Genomic DNA, 21568 nt, shown 5'->3' with positions numbered 1-21568 from the left:
ACACGTTTGTTTACTCATGCCTAATAATGGAAATCCGGAATTTCAAGAAATTTGCTTCCAGGAACATGCTTCTTGCTTTCCAGGATCATCAACCATATCAATGCAGCTTAACCTTCTGCTTCTCTGGAAACACCAGTTAAAGTACTTGTGGATAAAGAGGGTTGGGGATGATCAAGTGGTAGGGATGAGGTGGGGAAGATGACATTGAGATGTACAAAGTACAAGCTCCAAGAGGAGCTGCGAATGAAAGGTGCAAAGCCCATCACTGAATCATGAGAAGTGATTGTCCTCAGAGGAGCAGATTTAGAATCTAAATCTCTGACATTTAGAAATAAGAAGATCAAATATGAGTTGATTCAACAAAGATGCTGTTACAGAATGTGCTATAGTGAATGCTCAATTGGAGGGATCCATTAGTTATATTTATAATGGTATTTATATAATTTACATAAACATATGTTGATTACACAGCCCTTTATGCGCAAGTAAAAGCATATAACTACAGTATATTTTTACCTGAGTTCACCTTTGGAGGTTCAAAAATACTAATTGTGTCGTCACTCAAATAATAGGAAAGGATAAAATTCCGTTTATTATTAATTTCATTATTCGTTATTAATCTGGCACTAAACCGGAGCACATTGCTTTCCAATCCCTGTCTGAAAACAATCATAAAAACAAGACACTGTATTTATTATATTTCAGATTTTATATCTCAAATGGCACATTATAATTCTAAGTCACAGGTGTTAAACACAGAACAGTTAAAACTAAAACGAAACAATTAAAAGGAAGCATGAAAAATGATTGGCAGGTAGCACAAGGAGAAAATATAAAGCAAAATGGTAAATACATAAAGAAATTATTTGTGGTGAAAATGCAAATTTATTTATGAAAAAGGTGAAGGTGGGCTATTAGAGAACAATAGGTAGAGAAGCAGTTTTAAGCACCTGTGGGACAAAGGCACCTGGCACCCTGAAGGTATGTATTGCAGATCACCTAGAGAGTCAACATTAGATATCAAAGATGTACAAACTTCTGAAAAATTTCAGCTCGTATATGGTGAAAACTTGTTAACTTAGTTAATGTAGTTCAGAGGCAGAACTGATTTACTAGAAATCCACATACCACTCAGCATAATATTAATGTATAATTTTCTAAGGACCATTATAAAAGATAAAGTGAACACTATAATCCTGCAAATAGATTTAATAACAGGCTTATAAAAGGCGAGTCATGTCAAACATCGGTAATAAAGTTCTTTGAACAAATAGTAGAATATAGTGATTAAGAAAATCAGAACATAATTTGATAAGATGCAGAAAGACCACCTTTTTTTTAACAAAATTATGGAGAACTGGTGATAAAACTCCCAAAATTGATCAAGAATGAACCATGATTCATTAATGCATTTTGGACTAATGATAGACATAGATATGTTCCTCATAACCATAACATTGACTATTTTGTGGTAGTATAATAGACAACATGCATGTTGCATTCTGCAGTGGAAGCTGACATCTGCCATTTTGGCAAAAGCGAATCCTTGACATGAAACATCCACTATCCCTTTGCTTCACAGAAGATGCCTGACCCCTCCAAGTTCCACTAGCGGTTTGTTTTTGTAGCTTTTCTGCAAAGGCCTCTTCAGAGTTAATTTACCTAAAAGAGTCACTAGACACTCAGCAGTTACGAATGGGGGATGTTTCCTTTTAAACAGTTTCCCTTGACAGGGAACCCACTTAGTGCTCATGATATCATCTAAATTCAAATGAACAATTGCCTCAGGTCCATCTACTTGCAAGCATTTGGTTTTACCTGTCTTTCTCCATAAACTTTATTATATCACGTCGTGGAGGTTTGGGCTCCAAGCTTAACGTAGAATTGTAGGAATCCTCCTCAGATCCAAAACCATTGTATGGAGGAATTTCCTTTTTCACCTTTGTGGTTGGCTCTGATTTGTATTTGACTGGTGTGAAATCCTCTGTCAATTAACATAACACAAGATCATTTTTGATAGGTTATTACAATTTGAAAAATTAGTGGATTTCACTTATTAACACTCAACTTATTAATCATCTCAAAAATACTTCAATATTAGAGATGACAGATGCACCATTATTTCCATTCATAACTAAGTTAATGATTTGATTTATGGATAATGCACATTCTAGTACTTTTCAGCTTTCAAAATACTCAAATTAATCTTCATATTGTATTTGAAAGTTTGATTTTGTCTCAGTACAGGTAAAAACAGAACCACAAGTTCTCAGACATTGTGTCCTAAGATGACATCCATCATTTAACTAATTTGCTGCAGCATAAATTGATGTTGATTAGTTTGATGATTAACAATAAAATTGACTTCAAATAATATGTAAAAAAATGTAAAAATGTTAAACACAAAAGATTCTACAGGTGCTGGAAATCCAGAGCAACACACACAAAATGCAGGAGGAACCTCTCCCTTTCTCTCCAGTTCTGATGAAGGATCGTTGCCTGAAACGTCGACAGTTTATTTGCTTCACCACATGCTACCTGGCCTCGGAGTTCATCCAGCATTTTGTGTGTGCTGCTATGTAAAAATGTTAACTTGTTTGTTCTTATACACTGACCTCCCAACACACGAATATGCTTATGCACATACACAAGCACACAAAATTGCACACCTCTACACATTGCTATGCTTCCCATTGGGGGATAAACTGGCAAACTCACTCTGAGAACATGATACTGTGATTAACTGGTGCCAGTGGATAACACATTCAAAATTCTCACTGAGACATAATTTCAACAACCATCCAGTCCCAATTGAAATGGTTACTGTTTTAGTTCATCACCATGGAGCTCAATTGCATCAGGTGGTACCATCAATATCTTTCATTAGAAGTAAGAAATTTAGGAATCAAGTAGGTTTTAAGTTTGAGAGCTAGGGAGAGGTGGAGAAAACCAATAAAGAGTGAGGACTGAGAATGATTGACACAAGTCTCAGATGAGCTGGGTGGTGTTGGGGGTAGTAAATGTAAATACTCACAGATTGTGGACAGAAGTGCAAAGAGAAAGGCTGAATAAAACAATAAATGTTATTCAAAAGGATATTGTGGCAATTGATGGTCAGAATTGAGAACTATCACTTAAAGATCACGACCACAGCAACTGCAGTCTTTCTGGTGGCGACTTTCTTCTTAGTAGTATTTCAGGATTCAGGGCCAACAATGATGCATTATGCCGTATTTCTGAGTCATATTATTCAACTTGGAAGGAACCAGCAGTTTGTGCCTTTCCTATGATCTTGCTGCACTTATTCTTCTTTTCGTTCGGGATTTGGGAAGTATTGTTAGTGCAACCTTGATGGATAACTATTGGAAATAGTATATACTGCCGTAACGGCATGTTAATGAGCTGGGATTGTTGTGGATAGGTTACCAAGGAAATGGACAGTTTTGTCTTGGATTGTGTTAAGCTATAGTGTAAGTTTCTGGTCAATGGTTGCACACACATGCAATTTTCCACCCCTAGAAAATTTGATAGTGGGGCCTAGCAAATGGTAGTGCCAATGAATATCAAGGGTATGTAGTTAGAGTTTCTGTTGTTGGAAATAATCTTTGCATGGTACTTTTGTAAAATGTATGTTCTAGATACATGCTATTTCACAGCCCATGCCTTTGGATATTGATGCAATGCAGGTATATACTGCTTCATTTGCTGAAGAGTCGTGAATGGAATTAAATATTACACAATCATCAACAATCAACCCACTACAGATCTCATCATGGAAGGAAGCAATCTCATTCCAAATTTGTTCCAGAGGTAGTCATAAATGAACATAATTTTCTGAATGAAGCCACTATACAAGGCAACAAAATGACCCTCCTTAAGCTAGTTTGCAGGTGACTACAGTTATTTTGCACAGTACCTAGTCCTTCCTTTTAAGTTCTCATTTGCAAAAACTAAAACATCACCTCCAAAGTAAATATTGGTCTCAATGGAATTAGGGAAAAAAAAAGTTGGTTCATCAGCAAATATTGACATACATTACTTGGCAGGATACTAGGGAGTGTGGAGGAGCAGAGGGATCTGGGGGTACATGTCCACAGATCCCTGAAAGTTGTCTCACAGGTAGACAGGGTAGTTAAGAAAGCTTATGGAGTGTTAGCTTTCATAAGTCGAGGGATAGAGTTTAAGAGTCGTGAGGTAATGACGCAGCTCTATAAAACTCTGGTTAGGCCACACTTGGAGTACTGCGTCTAGTTCTGGTTGCCTCACTACTAGAAGAGTGTGGAAGCATTGGAAAGGGTACAGAGGAGACTTACCACGATGCTGCCTGGTTTAGAGAGTATGCATTATGATCAGAGATTAAGGGAGCTAGGGCTTTACTGTTTGGAGAGAAGGAGGATGAGAGGAGACATGATAGAGGTATACAAGATATTAAGAGGAATAGATAGAGTGGACAGCCAGCGCCTCTTTCCCAGGGCACCACTGCTCAATACAAGAGGACATGGCTTTAAGGCATATATGTCAAACTCAAGGCCCGCGGTGGAATTATCTTTGGCCCGCGAGATAATATCTAATTACTATTAAAGCTGGCCCCAGTAATCGAAGCGCCTATGGCGTATGATATGGCTAATGCTGAGTTTATTCAGGTACCAGGTTTTCAGGGTTTTTAGTGTTTATTCAGCAGTCTTGCTCGGCAGTCTTCTTCATAAGAAACGAAATTTGTAAAGTGAAACACTTTGTAGTTATAGCAGAGACTGAGACACATGAGAGCAAGCTTAAAAAACAGAGGCAACGAAAGCTGCGTTCGCACGCGTCCGACTGATCCGGCCCGCATGAAGCTGCATTTTGCTCAATCCGGCCCGTGACCTAAAATGAGTTTGACACCCCTGCTTTAAGGTAAGGGAAGGAAAGTTCAAGGGGGATATTACACGAAGGTTTTTTACTTAGAGTGGTTGGTGCTTGGAACGCACTGCCTGAGGCAGTGGTGGAGGCAAATACACTTAGTGAAATTTAAGAGACTACTAGACAGGTATATGGAGGAATTTGTGCTGGAGGATTATATGGGAGGCAGGGTTTAAGGGTTGGCACAACATTGTGGGCCGAATGGCCTGTACTCTGCTGTATTGTTCTTTGTTCTTTGTTATTACAGAGATATAGGAAACTTGACAATTGAATAATCTGGTTCTGCACTAAACAATGACTTCCTCAATTTAGTTAACCATTATCAATAATTTCTATTAGATTCTAATATCACTGAGAAAATATTATCAAATAAACAATTTGTTTCAGCCATCGTGCCAAAGAACAATTAGCATTAAACTCATCAAGATACCAGTGCTGCATGCTGTACTAATGAACCAAAGGTATGTTTCTGCAGACTGCTATAACAAGAAGCTATAATGGGTTGTGGAACACAAATAACAACTGTTTTCCAATATTCAGCACAAAAAAAATTTGAACTTAAAAATTAGTAATGAAGTATTCAAAATACATTATTTGTATTTTGGACACATTCTACAGCAAAAGATTTGCAACAGTAAATATGATGTAAAATTGCCAATGAATTTTCTACACAATGTGGCATGTGGTGCTTTCATTATATCTTTACTCAGGCCAAAAGTTTGGACACATGTGAGGCCATGAAATAAATCAGTGTACAGCCTACTGTTTTATACTCTGCTTATTAATCTGAAACAGTAATTTGAGTAAAGGACAGTTCTAGGGTGTTTTCCTTTTATCTCAGGTTGTCAGGATAAACAATATTTCACTTTATGATTTCAGATAATAATCCTACATCTCAACTATTCCCACTTTTGATGAAATGTCATCAGTTTGAAACTGTTTCTGCCTCCATAGATCATCCCAGGTCCCAACCTTTTTTACACCCTGGAGCCTTAACATTAACCGAGGGCTCCGTGAACCCCAAATTGGGAACCCCTGCCATAGTTGTTGCCTTATCAGCTAAATATATGTAGCATTTTCTCTTATTGTATTCAGTACATTATAAGAAGTCTCTTTAAATGATGATAGAAGCTCAGATGGAGATGAGAGAGTGTACAGAAGTGAGATATACCAACTAGTGGAGTGGTGGTGCAGCAACAACCTTGCACTCAAGACAAAAGAGCTGATTGTGGATTTAAGGAAGGGTAAGGCAAAGGAACATGAACCAATTCTCATAGAGGGATCAGAAGTGGAGAGAGTGCACATTTTCAAGTTCCTGGGTGTCAAGATCTCTGAGGACCAATCTAGTCCCAACATATTGATGCAGCTATAAAGAATGCAAGACAACGACTATACTTCATTAGGAGTTTGAAGAGAATTTGTATGTCAACAAAAACACTCAAAAACTTCTATAGATGTACTGTGGAGTGCATTCTGAATGGCTGTATCACTCTGATATGGGGGGGGGGGGCTACAGAGGGTTATAAATTTAGTCGGCTCCAACTTGGGTACTGGCCTACAAAGTAACCGGGACATCTTCAAGGAGCAGTGTCTCAGAAAGGCAGCGTCCATTGTTAAGGACCCCCAGCACCCAGGGCGTGCCCTTTTCTCACTGTTACCATCAGGTAGGAGGTACAGAAGCCTGAAGGCACACACTCAGCGATTCAGGAACAGCTTCTTCCCCTCTGTCATCCGATTCCTAAATGGACATTGAACCCATGAACACTACCTCATTTTTTAATATATATTATTTCTGTGTTTGCATGATTTTTAATCTATTCAATATACATATACTGTAATTGATTTACTTACTTATTTTTATGTTTTTTCTTCTACATTATGTATTGCATTGAACTGCTGCTGCTAAGTTAACAAATTTCACAACACACACCAGTGATAATAAACTTGATTCTGATTAAATGCAACAGGTTTTGATATTAACAGCATAATCATTTAAAATCTCAGAATTTTTCTTTAGATATTTTAAGTGACTTTGTGTAAGCTTTATTTATTTCCATCTCGTTTGTTCATTCGAGGCAAAATTCAATGTGTTTTTATACAAAGAATATTCTGAGCGAAGGAACATTAATTACATGGTGTTGCCACCTGTAGTCACCAAAGAGGAGCAGGTATTTGTACTCACAATTTCCTATAAGCAGTTTGTTAACCTGTTATTATGAAAACAATATTTTAGTAGGATGCTGGTTCCTTAAGGTTGTTCTAGCCAGGGATGGTGGTGGGAGTAGTCTCCAAATTGCGTGCACCTCAAATAGCATCTAACGACCAAGTCCAGATCTTGGTCTTCACATGTATCTTAGCTACTAAGCCCAGCAGATCCATTTCAACCGACAGGAGAAGGGGCAAAGGTGAGTTACTGGCACTTTTGGGTGGGCCTGCTACCAGGGCAACGGTTTGCTCTCCATATCATACCACCCTGGTTTGCATATCACATAGACAGCTGGGACACAACATCCGCGGTCGACCCCAAACAACAAAGGGTGTCAAAAGGATGCTTTGCTACTCAAGGTTTCAGCATGATACAGGTAAATAAAAATTCAACATGGAATCTATATAATACTAAAACTCTCATGCTCTGTTTGTCACCTCCAATTAGCGCAAACGGTGCATTACAGCGACTCTATTTTTGGCTAAATCTACTTAAAATGCACTAACTTACAGAATGCAGGCAAAGTTCAGGGTTATATATTTGTATAAAATTGTTCATTTGCCAAAATCAATTGCCCCGTCGTGACCCGAGAGCCGATCCGCCATCACGGAAATCGGGACGCGACACGACACCACGATGCACGCGTACGGCCAGCCTCAGCAGCGCCTCACGAGGCTCACATGGCCGATTCCACCTTGAGTGATCAGGTGGTTTTTGCAGTGAATAGAGATGACAAAAATCACACAGTATTTGATAGGCAGCTATATCGGGCCCTCTGAAGCTGTCGGATCGATATTTGGATTTCCAATTCACAAGAGGGAACCAGCTGTTGTTCACCTTCAAGTGCACCTTCCCCAACAGCATCAAGTATTCTTTGAGATAATGCTGCTGTGCAACTGACTACTGATATGGCAAGAACCACTTTAACGGAATTCATGGATCTGCACTCGCGATCCATTTGCAAGAAACCTGTACTATGCGGATATTCCCAGATTCTACACTTGCACTAATAAGAGATCGGAAAGAAGGAGAATGGGGAATAGAGTGGAGGAGTACTCCGGGATTTTTGAAGCAAATGTTCTGGGTCGAGTGTATACCGTTTCTCCACGAAGTAGTGACCTCCACTATTTGAGACAACTTCTTCATCACATAAAGGGACCAGTATCTTTCAAATCATTGAAAACACATCATGGAGATACCCTTCCATCATTCAAAGCTGTCTGCAGAGAGAGAGGATTGTTGCAAGCTGATGATCATTGGCAGCAAACTATAGAAGAAGCAGAGAGAACAAGAATACCCAGAGCAATGAGAGATTTGTTTGTTGTCTTGCTAACAAACATTGAAATCGACAATCCACAGCAATTATGGAACCATTTCAAGAATGAAATGCCTGAAGATTTCTTACAAATGGAGATGAGAACTATCAATGATCCTGATATCATGATCGATGAGAGGCATCATGGACAAGCTCTTCTGTATTTCCAAGAGAAACTTGAGAACTTGGGCAAAACACTTTAAGAATATAACTTGCCAACACCAAAAACAGTACAATTACTCAAAGTGCTGGCAATCTGGAATTATTGCGTGAACTGCAATACAACAGAGACGAACAGCAGGAATTTGTTTCACAGAAGGAGCCCCTATTGAATAAAGAGCAAAGAGAAGTATATGAATATGTATGCGACTGCTTGGAAAGGAATCTCTCTTCAATGATTTTCACTGATGCACCAAGAGGAACGGGCAAGATATTTATCATCAATTTGATCCTCGCTAAAGTTCGGGGAGATGGAGGTGTTGCTATTGCTGTAGCATCATCAGGTATTGCAGTAACATTGACGCCTGGTGGTAGGACAGCGCATTCAAGAGTCAAAGTACTCCTCAAAGTCAATGAAGATGCCCTTTGTAACATCAATAAAAGCACCAATACTGCAAATTTACTCCAAAATGCGAGGCTTATTGTCTGGGATGAGTGCCCCATGATTAGGAGGGAGAGCTTCGAAGCCGTGGACCGGACTCCTCGTGATGTATGTGGCAAGAATGAAGCCTTCGGGGGTATTTTAACCATTTGCTGTGGCGATTTCCATCAGCTTCTACCAGTTGTGAAATGCAGAAATGATGCTGATGTGGAGAATTCATGCGTAAAAATATCCTACTTATGGAGAAGCTTCATCAAGTTTCAATTGAAGAGAAACATGCGATTGAGTGAGGGCGAAGGATGATATTCTGAGTTCTTTTTGGATGTTGGAGAAGACAAGATTGAGAAAAATGAAAACAATGAAATCGAATTACCTGAAGATATGATTCTGCCAGCAAAAACTATGGAAGAATGCATTGATTTCATCTACCGGACATTCGACAATCCTGCAGAACTGTTCTCGAGGAATTCTATCTTGGTTCCTCTCAATGAAATGATGCGAAAAATGAACTTCACATGCATTAGACGCTTCCCTGGAATCATGAAAGAATACTGTTGCTTCAATGCCGTAAGTGAAGGAGCTAACGCCACTCATTTTCCTTGATTCGGTCGAACTCTCAGGATTGTCCCCATATAAACTGGAATTGAAGAGGGGATCTCCCATCATTTCAATGAGGAACTTGGATCCACCAAGGCCTTGCAATGGAACGCGAATGATGGTGGAAGAACTGCATGACAATCTAATCGTAGCAGAGATAAACATTGGTGCATTCAATAATGACATTGTCATGATCCCAGGAATAATGCTCAATTATCAGAAGGGGAAGATGTCCCTCTTCAGCACAGCCCGTTCCTGATACAGTCATGCTTTGCTATGACCATACATAAGGCGCAAGGCCAAACAATGGAGAATGTGTTGATTTATCTGGGGAAACTGGTATTCCAGCATGGTCAGCTGTATGTGGCTTTAAGCCAGGGAAAAAGAAATGAAAACGTTAGAGTACTCTTGAAGGATGGCAAATCAACCAGAAATGTTGTCATCAAAAGTGTCCTTCATTAAATGAGGAGCCATCTTTGTCTTGCCACGCATCTTTATTCTTTAATTAACTGAGTTTTTCTTCTTTAATTTCCAAAGCACATCACATCAGACTGCACTACCTTTCTCTCAAAGGGTGCCCCATCGGGTCACCCAGTTGTCTAGTCTAATCTAAAAATTGAAAAGGCCATTCAATGCTCTTTTTCTTGTGCAATGCAACCTTGCAATATGTGGCTTTGGAATTACCACTGGTATTATTATGTCCCAAGATGGAACCTGAGTAAATATTAGTTTCAATTATACCATGGGTATCTTATTTTTAAAATGTTTAAATTATTCCCCAGACACCAGTGTTCTGTTGAGATTACGCTGTAGTTATGTCTATATAGTCCTTCTAAGACCAACAGCGCCACCAACTGACCACTGGATGAAAGTTAAAAAGACAATGAGGTAACCCATGAAAGAAAAGAAAGCTCTTTCTTTTTAGATAGATAGATAGATACCTTATTCATCCCCATGGGGAAATTCAACTTTTTTTTCCAATGTCCCATACACTTGTTGTAGCAAAACTAATTACATACAATACTTAACTCAGTAAAAAATATGATATGCATCTAAATCACTATCTCAAAAAGCATTAATAATAGCTTTTAAAAAGTTCTTAAGTCCTGGCGGTTGAATTGTAAAGCCTAATGGCATTGGGGAGTATTGACCTCTTCATCCTGTCTGAGGAGCATTGCATCAATAGTAACCTGTCGCTGAAACTGCTTCTCTGTCTCTGGATGGTGCTATGTAGAGGATGTTCAGAGTTTTCCATAATTGACCGTAGCCTACTCAGCGCCCTTCGCTCAGCTACCGATGTTAAACTCTCCAGTACTTTGCCAGGAAGTGCCTGTCCAGTCCAGTCCAGTCAGTCCCAGTCAGAGAAATGAGGAATTGAGGAGCCAGGTTGATGTAAAAGGTTCTAAAGATAGGACTCGTGTCCAAATTGTACTTTGATTACCTTGCATCTTCAATTTGTGGTCAAATTGTGAGGATTCTTTGAGGGTTGCTCACTGATTTCAGGGAAATTCAAAACCAGGAGGGTCAATGATATCCCCTACACTGAATACCTCTTCTTGGATTATGTCACCAGCACATGTTGGTGCTGTTTTCCAAAATATCAAGTATGAGTATGATTTTGTTTTTTGTTAGCAAAAATTCCTTTAAACTCAGCTTTCCAGCTTTTGTATTAGAAAAGCAAGGAAGCTCTGAAAATGGCAAAGGATCTACAATATATGAATAAGTGTGCCCATTCTCTTTGATGGTATCACTGCTAGTTCATGCTACCAGCTTATTTATATAGCCCAAACATTACACTGTAATGTCACGTAGTGACTCAGATGAACATTTATTTGTTAAGTGGCTTAAACCTTTAAAAATTAACCTGTACATCAATATATCAGCTGAACCTAGCATAATAGAGGTACACTGGTAGCAGTGTGCTCTGATAGAAATTCTTGGAACTCATTTCAGGAAGGAGTCAATTTTTTCCAATGATGCATTTGATGGAGCTGATAGAAAGCATGAGAGAAATAGAAACTGGAGAACTAAATAGAAAGATAAATCAAGCACTGCACAGCTGATGTACCAATCATGTTAATGCAACTCAACAGGGTATTTGATCTTGAGTCTCTTTCAAATATGCAGGCACTTTCCAAGCACCCAATATTTCATTAAATGTCTGTCTGCATTGATCTAATATATAATTGCAACAATTAAGACCATAAGATATAGGAGCAGAATTAGGCCATTTGACCGATTGTCTGGTTGACCCAATTTCCCTCTCCACCCTGATCTCTCGCCTTCTCCCCATATCCTTTCATGCCCTGACTAATCAAGCACCTTTCAACTTCTGCCTTATGTATTCCCAATAACTTAGTCTCCACAGCCACCTGTAGCAATCAATTTCACAGGTTCACCCCTCTCTGGCTAAAGACTTTCCTCCTCATCCCTGTTCTAAAAAGACACTCTTTTACTCTGAGGCTGTGTCTCCTGGTCTTGGACTCCCCTACCATAGGAAACATCCTCTCCACATTCACTCTATTGAGGCCTTTCAACATTCGATAGGTTTCAATGAGGTCACCCCTCATTCTTCTGAATTCTGGTGAGTAGAGGCCCAGAGCCATCAAACACTCATCATTTTTACCGACAGAGCCATGCTACCTCCTCTGCCACGATTCAGTGATGCTCACAATGTCATAACATGCCGATCTGTAGCTGTGCTACAAGTTCATCTACTGTATTCCGTACACTGCATGCATTCAAATATAACACCTTCAGTCCTGTAATCACCCTTTTTGATTTTGTCCGCCTTTTACATTGTAACTCATCCTGTTGACTGCAATTTTTTTCCCTATCATCAGCCTCTCCTTGCTAGCAGTCTCACAAAACACTGTCTCTGTTTGTAAACCAACTACCTCATCCTCAGCATTATCACTCTGGTTCCCATCCCCCTGACAAATTAGTTGCCAAACAGCTCTAGCAAACCTGCCGCAAGGATATTGTCCCCCCTTGAGTTCTGAGTTAATCTGTCCTTTTTGTACAGGTCGTACCTTCCCTCTAATAATCCATAAATAAGAACTCCTGCCCCCTGCATCAGTTCCTCAGCCATAAATTCATCTGCCAAATCATCCTATTCTTACCCTCTCTGGCGTATGACACAGGCAGTCATCCAGAGATTACTACCCTAGAGGTCCTGTTTTTCAGCTTTCTACCTAGCTCCCCAAGATCTTTCTTTAGGACTTCCTCGCCTATGTCGTGGTTGCTGATGTACCAACCCTGCTGGCTGCTCACTCTCCCACTTTAGAATTCCATGGACCCAATCCGAGACATCCCTGACCCTTGCAAACAGTGGATTCCAGTTAATTGTGCTACTGGTTAATTGGGGCATGCACTTACATGGGACAACTCTTAAAGAGCAAAAACTAACTGAGAAAATAGGCAGGACTCCCTTCATTCATTTGGGACGCTATGCTCCTTAACTGGGACAGGAAACCGTTGCCGAACAATTTCTAACTAATGGCAGTCGCATGCACTTGTGTGGCCATTAGACACTACACTGTGCTTAGAGCAAATAGCTTTTTTAAAAAATGGTGTCATTTGCATGTGGTTGTGTTGAAAAGCAATGATCTTTGATACTGATAGCTGGCGAGAAATAAGCAGTAAGGTAATTCAGAACTGTTTGCTCACTGTGGTTTCAAGTATTTAGGCTTGGAGATGCCAGAAACAGCCAGAAATGAAAATGAAACGATTCCACTACTTCAGTAAGTTAGGAACTAAGAAGAATTTGAAGGTATCAATCATCGAGTGTTACAATGAAATTTAAAATTAGGAAGAAGCAAACAATGTATGAAGGTCATCTATTATCTGCACGAGGTGTCTATGCTGTTCTTGTTCATTCACAGTTAATCAAAAGACCATATCAGTGTATACTAAATTAATTACTCTGTTGATACCTAATAGGAACCAATACACAGTTTTATAATACTATAGTAGTATTGATAGTGTTTGTTCTAATTCATTCTGTATTTCATTTAAATACATAATTCATGACTCAGTTAAACAGTTGTTTGTCTTTTTTTTAAGTATCTTTTTAGCTATTTCCATGAAACTTCAGCTCATTGGAGCAGCTGCTTAATTGGGCCAAAATGTACTTGACCTGCTGTGTCCCAGTTAACCAGAATCCACTCCATATTCCTACATCAATTGGTAACAGGGCTCCAACTTTTAAATGGCTCTCTCCATTTTGCCACAGTGCTACTCTGATTGCTATATGCTTCTATGTTTTGAATTCAAACAGAAGCAAGGCAGGCAATGAAGTGGGGAAATGTAATTCCATTTCATTGACTACTATGTCAACATTCTTGTTCATCAACATTCATGGGAAGGGTGATAGGGGAAAGGATCTAAGGATATTCTCCAAGCTTCAAGCTTCCTTGAAAAATGCAACATCTTTGTTGTCAGAAACCCTAGCTGGTTAAAATGCAAAAGGAACATTCAGGGTGACATTGAGACTCATACAATGGGACCACACAGCAACCTGGTGTAAATGGTGGAAAAACCATACCACTTCACAAGCCATCCATACCTCCCCACCCAGTCTGCAGTTCACAAATAGGCCTCATCAATCACCTAGGATCTACAAAATCAGAGTGGAAGCAAGAACGAGGGGTCACAGTTTAAGGATAAAGGGGAAGCCTTTTAGGACTGAGATGAGGAAAAACTTCTTCACACAGAGAGTGGTGAATCTGTGGAATTCTCTGCCACAGGAAACAGTTGAGGCCCGTTCATTGGCTATATTTAAGAGGAAGTTAGATATGGCCCTTGTGGCTAAAGGGATCAGGGGATATGGAGAGAAAGCAGGTACAGGGTTCTGAGTTGGATGATCAGCCATGATCATACTGAATGGCGGTGCAGGCTCGAAGGGCCGACTGGCCTACTCCTGAACCTATTTTCTATGTTTCTAAGAAAGAAGCAAAGAACTGTCAGGCTGTGCTACCTTGACATGTACAAGCATTTAAGTTAATTTCCTTGGGACATTTCAATGAATTCTCGATCTTGCCTTAACTGTACACAAGTCAGAGAAATAAATACATTGATATAAAAGTAACAGCTTTACTGTATTGACAGCAGACGTATAGGTACAGTTTGTTTCACTACTATCCACTTTCTGTCATGGTCCGGTCCGTGGACTCTGGACTCCGGGTCCCTTGTTTCAGTCGGACTTAACCATAAGCACCTGATGCTCATCCTGGGGCTGGGAATATGTGGCCCTGGGATTGAGTGTGGTTGGGGGTTGTCTTGTCAAGCTTCCCTGGGAGTAAATGTCTGGTGGAAGGCTAGAATGGCCACTTACCATCTTTAGGCTGGGATGGAGAACCATTGCTTCTTGGAGCCTTGCTGTCGGTAGTCGGAGCTGTCATTGCGGTATGGAGTCGGCCGTTTCCCGGGCCAGCTGGGTGACCGTCAGCCACTCTGAGCTAGGTAGGGATCTGGTTGTTTCCATAGCCAGCCAAGGTTGCTGGCCGTAACTGCGACTCGGAGCAACCCCGATGCAGAGATGGAACTGTCTGTTGTTCTTTGATGTTTGTCTCTTCCTGTCCTCGCCCCGTGGGGTAAGGTGGGGGGTTATATGGGAGGCAGGGTTTGAGGGTCGGCACAACATTGTGGGCTGAAGGGCCTGTAATGTGCTGCACTATTCTATGTTCTATGTAAGTCAGGCCGTTCTGCCGTTGCCCTGCGGGGGGATCTGGCTTGTCTTGTCTTTTCCTTCGTCGGGTAAGTCAGGCTGTTCTGCCATTACCTGATGGATGGTCCTGCCCCTCCTTGGTGTGGAAGTTGAGTCCCAGCTTGTCGAAGGATAAGTCCCAGCTCTATGTCTATGTACTGTCCAGTCTCATGTTAGTGTCTTGTTAAAGATGAGTCCCGGCTTGTCAAAGGGCAAGTCCTGGCACTATGTTGATGTACAGTTCCTAGTCTACCTCCAAGCTCCAGCCTCTGAGTTATGCAAGCCTCGAGCTCCAAGACCCCAAGCCTCAAGCCTCAAGACCCCAGAACCCAGGCCTTGTCACGTCTTTGCCTGGTTTGGGGTCCGAGCCTGAGTCAAGACCCAGGTTCAGGGTCCTTGTCCAGTCTCGGGCTCAGAGTCCACACCCAGGATCCTTGTTCTCAGTCCCTCATCCTGCTCCTGCTTCCCTAGCTTTGTCTGTGACCTGTCCCGTCCTTTAGTTTTGTCCCATCCTGTTCCTAGTACTTCAGTTCCTGTGTCTTGCATTTGGGTCCATTCACACTTTCTTCCTAGTCAGCACCATTCCTTAGTGAAGAGTAGGCTTATTGTACCCTAGTTATCAATACCACCTAGTTTCTAAGAGGAACAAGGCACTGTCACAGTGATTTGCTATTTTTGCTTGGAATAACAGAACTTGTTTATAATTTCTCCCTTGCATTGCATTGTAAATTAGGCCCATGATTTTACTTAATCCTCCCAGTAGGAACTTGGCAAGTGCAGCCTGGAAGTCTATTTTACATCTGCCCTATTTCACATCCATTAAAGTCAACACAGCACAAAGCTGGCAGTATGTAAATAAGCATCCAAAAATAGATGTGATATAATTGTCATAAAGTATGTACAAAGATTACAAATCTGATAAGATTCAGACTGATATTCTCAGCTTGATTGTGAAACCAGGGCATTACAATTGGAAAGTGTCAGCATAAGCTGCTTCATGCAGTAAAATTCTGGTAATCATCATGCAATTCATGATAAGACTTGTGGTGCCCTGAAAACCTTCAGCCCCCAACCCTTCGTTCACGTAAATGAGTATTACAACCAGGGATTTTGACCATTTAACTGCGAGTTTTTATTTGTGAATCGCTTGCTCCTTTTTTCACAACACAGCCCAAAGAACAGGAAAAATTGTAAAGCATGATAAACTAATTGTTCAAAAACTTCAATGCCAGCAGTTCAAAAGTATTCATCCCCCCCCTTTTGCTCGGTACTCAGTTGAACCACTTCTCATAGCTATTACAGTCAGTAGTCTTTCTGGCTAAGTCTCTAGTAGTTTTGCACAATGTAGTGGAGTAAGATTTGCCCATTCCTCCTTGCAAAATTGTTCAAGGTGTGTCAGGTAGTTAGGAATGGGCAATGGATGACAATACTGAAGTCTTGCCAGAGATATTTGATTGGGTTAAGGTCAGGATTCTCACTGGGCCACACAAGGACATCAATTTTCTTCATTTGAAGCCACTTCATGGTTGCTCTGGCAGGGTGCTTTGGGTCATTGTCCTGCTGAAAGACAAACTTCCCCCCCAGTTTAAGCTTTCTTACAGAAGCTAGCAGGTTTTTAAATCCGGAATCTCTCTGTATTTAGCAGTTTTCATCTTCCCATCAATCCTGACCAGATTTCCAGTCCCTGCTGCTCAATATCATCCCCATAGCACAATGCTACCTCCACCATACTTTACAGTAGGGATGATGTTACCTTGCTGATGTGCAGTATTGGATTTATGCTATACATACTGCTAAAAAAAAGCAAATCCTTTCCCATAAAGACTCTGAAAAGTGTCACTGTACGATACTGTACAGATGTGGAAAACTATCCTGTCATCGGCTGAGACTAAAGTGGAAATTTTTGGCCTCAACTCATGGTATAAATCTAATACTGTGCATCAGCCAAGTCACACCATCCCTACTGTAAAATCTAGTCAGGATTGATGGCAGAATACTTTTGAAAGGAACTGTATTTCCTCTCTAAACATAGTCTTTACTAGCTATAAAACAATTTATTAATTTATTGAGATACAGCATGGAATAGGTTCACAGGATAATTTACAATGACCAAGTAACCTACCGACCATTACACCTTTGGACTGTAGGAGTGAACATGGAGTACCCACACAGTCACGAGAGGAACTTAAAAACTCCTTACAGGCATCAGAGATTTGTTCAAATTTTTACTACAATTCTGCAGCTATCATGGCTGAGAGACAAAACAATATATATAATAAATTATTATTATAATATATAATAAACAATATACATATCCTGCCTGCCTACTGCCTTCCCAATGGAAGTAGTGCAAGAGAGATACTAGAGAAGATAAATCAAAATGAAGGTGAAAATAAAAGTTTGCTCACCAATGCCATACTTTTGCCGGTAATATTCTTTTGTAAATCCATCACAATCACAGAGAACCACCTTCCGTCCCCAGACATTTATCACTGTCCCAATCATCAAGTCACAATCCTTGTAGAACTCTTGCTGCACATGTCCCGTCTAGAAAATATAATTATAAATGTGAATCAATATGTCAATAATTTAGAATCTTTTTAAAAGGCATTGTAGTTGATAAATCTTGAAATATTGATTTTGATACCTTAAGACTATCCAGAATATAACGGCCTCCAGGCCCCACTGGTCCAAAGGTGTTCAGTAGTGTTCGGTCTGTAATCTCACCAGGATGATATAATCGATCTGGAATATTCTTTCAACAAAGATAGAATGCTCAAGACATTATCAAGTAAAATTTACTTTTTCTTGTCTTCTAAGTACAGTTCTAACATGAGAACAGTTCAATCTAGATTTACTGGTGAGCCAATAATATCACTAATCTAACAGAAAGAGGAATCGTGGTTAACCAAAGATGGGCAAAAACAATAACCTAATCATTAATTAGGAATTAACAAACTTTGCAAGCACTTTCACTGAAAGTAATCAGCTACACAACAATAACAAGAAAAGTAAATGACACAAAAAGGTTGGTGGTGTTGTGGATAGTGTAGAAGGTTGCTGTAAGTTATGACAGCACAGTGTCAGAATGCAGAGCTGGGCTGAGAAGTGGCAAATGGAGTTCAATCTGGAAAGTAAAAATGAAATGATGCACTTTGGAAGATTAATTTGAAGGCAGAATACAGGTTTAATGGAATAATTCTTAGCAGTGTGGAGGAACAGAGGGATCTTGGGGTCTATGTCCATAGATCCATCAAAGATACCATGCAAGTTGATAGGATGGTTAAGAAGGTGTATGGTGTGTTGGCCTTCATTAGACATGGGATTGAGTTCAAGAGGTACAAGGTAATGTTCCTGCTCGATAAAACTCTGGTTAGACCACACTGAGTATTGTGTTCAGTTCTGATCATTCATCATAGGAAGGATGTGGCAGCTTTAGAGAGGATGCAGAGGAGAATTACCAGGATGCTTCCTGGATTCGAGAGTACATCTTATAAGGACAGGTTGAGCAAGCTAAGGCTTTTCCCTTTAGGGAAGAGGATGAGAGACGGGGGTGTACAAGATGATAAAAGGCATAGGTCACATGGAAAACCAGAGACATTTCCCCAGGGTGTGATAGCTAATACAAAGGAACATAATTTTAAGGTGATTGGAGGAAGGTATGGGTAGATGTCAGAGATAAGTTGTTTTTAACATGGTGAGTGGTAAGTGTGTAAATTGTGCAGCTAGTAGTGGTAGAGCCAGATGCATCAGAGATATTTAAGAGACTCTTAGTTCTGCACATGAATGACAGAAAAATGGAGGGCTATGTGGGAGGCAAAGGGTAGATTGATCTTTGTGTAGGCTAACTGATTGGTACAACATCATGGGCTGAAGGGCTTATACTATGCTATACTGTTTTATGTTCTATGTTTTCAGTTAACTTTATTAGGTTTGGGGATTTTAAAATCATTTAATAAAATACATCCAGAGCTGTCAGGCTCTGACCGTAGTTTTTCCACCATTCCTGACTTCACGAGTGATGCCAAACAATAGTAGAGTTTCAGTAATATTGTATCAGTTTTTAAAAGGAAGTATGACAGTGTAACTGCTCCAACACCTTTTTTAAAAATTCTTCTCACCATAATAATATACTTCACTGCAAACAAATTTTCTGCTGGAGCTGCTGCCTCCATTCCAGAACCTGCAATACTCTAACCTGAGCTACAGTACACATGTTCAGCGACTGGATTCCAAGTCATGATCCACTTATTCACTGGAGCAGATGAGAGTATAGCTCTTGTAGGAACTGTACAATGCCACACTCCGACAATTCAGTGGATCATTTACCATATATGTCATAGCAAAGGCTGACAATGATGATAGAATTCACCACTGAATTCCAATATCTGTGCACCAGCACAACCTTTGGTCATCCAAGTTATTTGAAAAACAGAACACTAAATCCACTCTAATGCTCCTTTGCCGTATTTGTTCATTAGCTGCACATGGAAGGTTGTCTACACGGAGTAGAGTAGGCCACTGAAAGCTATAGAGGTTGATTTTCAGTGGCTCTTCTCTGGACTGACAGCAATGACTGCTTTGATCCCAAGAAAGTATACCAAACTAGCTCTGCAAATAGCTAAGTGTGGCAGTTCAGCATAGATTTCTGGATTACTGTCACAACCTGTTCTGAATATTTATATCCAGAGTCATGAAGACGACTGACTCAACAACTGATTTCACACCGTTACTCCTTGTATTGCAAAAGAAATTGAGGTAGCATGATATCTGGACTGAGGAACTAGCATGATGTCTCCATTTATGTACTAATGGAATGGTCAACTAATTTTATGCTAACCTTTATGAAAAGTTGCTGATGAATTTGGCCATATTCTTTGTAATTGAATGCAGGCTGTGTGGCAAACCTGATGGACAACCAACCCTCTTATGGGCCTGTTTTCAGACTTCACCATTAGATGTCTTCATTTAAATCCTCATCAGTGTCCTATAGAGCAGAACTGGAACATGTACTCACTTTTTGGCTGTGGATCCCTCATGTTGATGATTCACCACATGTAAATTTAAAGAAGTATATTATACACTTCTAAATACCCCTGAGAAGGATATAGGAATTCTTATCCAGCTATAGTAATTTTCACACAGCTGAAAGGTTTGCCGTTTCAAAGGATGGCTAAAAATGAACCACCTTGTTATGGGTCTGGAAATTTATCTGGGTAAGGCCAAATACGGGCAGTAGGGGAGGAAATCGAGCATGTGAAGCTAATTCTGCTTAATTCGTTGTAAGAAAATGTTTTTTTTTGAAATTCCAGATTTTTAAATTAATCTTTCTAATACAACAAAATGCATAGAAGTACCAGAACTGTCAAAGAGTCTCAGAGTCCAGCCCTTAGGGAATGTACAAATTTGCATGTGTTTGAAAAAAGGACATTTTCTTTTCTCTTTCCACAGATGCTGTCTGACATGCTGTGTTTCCGTGGTAGTTGTTGACTTTATTTGACATATGTATGGCACATAGAATGTTGACTCTATGTGAAATATTGATATTGTGGTGGCTATTATTTTTTGACCAGATTGTCTGGTTAGCAATACAATGAAGGTAACATAGACTTAAATAGTAGATAGAAATTCATCATGGAACTACAATCAGCTACAATCAATAAAACCAGAACTGGGTTGTCTATATGTCCGACTTCCTTCTTCCACTTCTTATGCTATTGCTACCTGTTGGGATTTGAACTCAGCATATCATTTTCAGTTACTCTGCAGAATTGGATGAGTGCAGTAATTTAATCACTGCACTACCTTTCTGCCTTCAAAAGTTCTTTTGAGAGAAATTATTGATTGTAACTGAGTGAGCCACTTTGAAAACTATTGATACAATATGGATATAATGTTTGATTCTGACCACATTCATAAGGTCATTTAACATTTAGACAGTCATTCCAGGATTATACTGCTTGGGCTCTTCACTTCCATCTCGACAATAATTCACTCATACTGCATTTGCAGAATGTGCCTGGAGATATTTCAATGCATAGCGGACATTTTATTTCCTCTCTACTTTTCATCAGTGTCCCTTTGTAGAATTGGCAAAGCACAACACTTGCTCTCTCCTGTGATGTGCCATGGCTGCTAAAGAAAGTTGCAATCACCAATACTTTCATCTCCAGTAGTTTGTAAGCCCTAAAATGTGTGCCTTTTCAGAGTTGCAAAAGTTGGCTACTGATACTCCAGGTTAGC

At 39.9% G+C, this 21568-nt stretch overlaps 1 protein-coding gene across 1 annotated transcript in view; it reads right to left on the bottom strand.

The window, feature by feature from the left end:
* The window catches only part of efhc2 (EF-hand domain (C-terminal) containing 2), a 52125-nt gene that overhangs the window by 22309 nt on the left and 8248 nt on the right, over nt 1-21568 (bottom strand). The window contains exons 7-10 of the mRNA XM_073045510.1: nt 17973-18080; nt 17734-17872; nt 1819-1984; nt 517-659 (exon numbers count right to left, since the gene is read on the bottom strand). Coding sequence (XP_072901611.1) covers nt 517-659; nt 1819-1984; nt 17734-17872; nt 17973-18080 — 556 coding nt within the window. The remainder of the gene's footprint in view (nt 1-516; nt 660-1818; nt 1985-17733; nt 17873-17972; nt 18081-21568) is intronic.

This window comes from Hemitrygon akajei, chromosome 5 (genome assembly GCF_048418815.1).
Source record: "Hemitrygon akajei chromosome 5, sHemAka1.3, whole genome shotgun sequence".
NCBI lineage: Eukaryota > Metazoa > Chordata > Chondrichthyes > Myliobatiformes > Dasyatidae > Hemitrygon > Hemitrygon akajei.
Note: the sequence above shows the minus strand (reverse complement) of the source record. Positions and strands in the feature narration are given on the sequence as shown.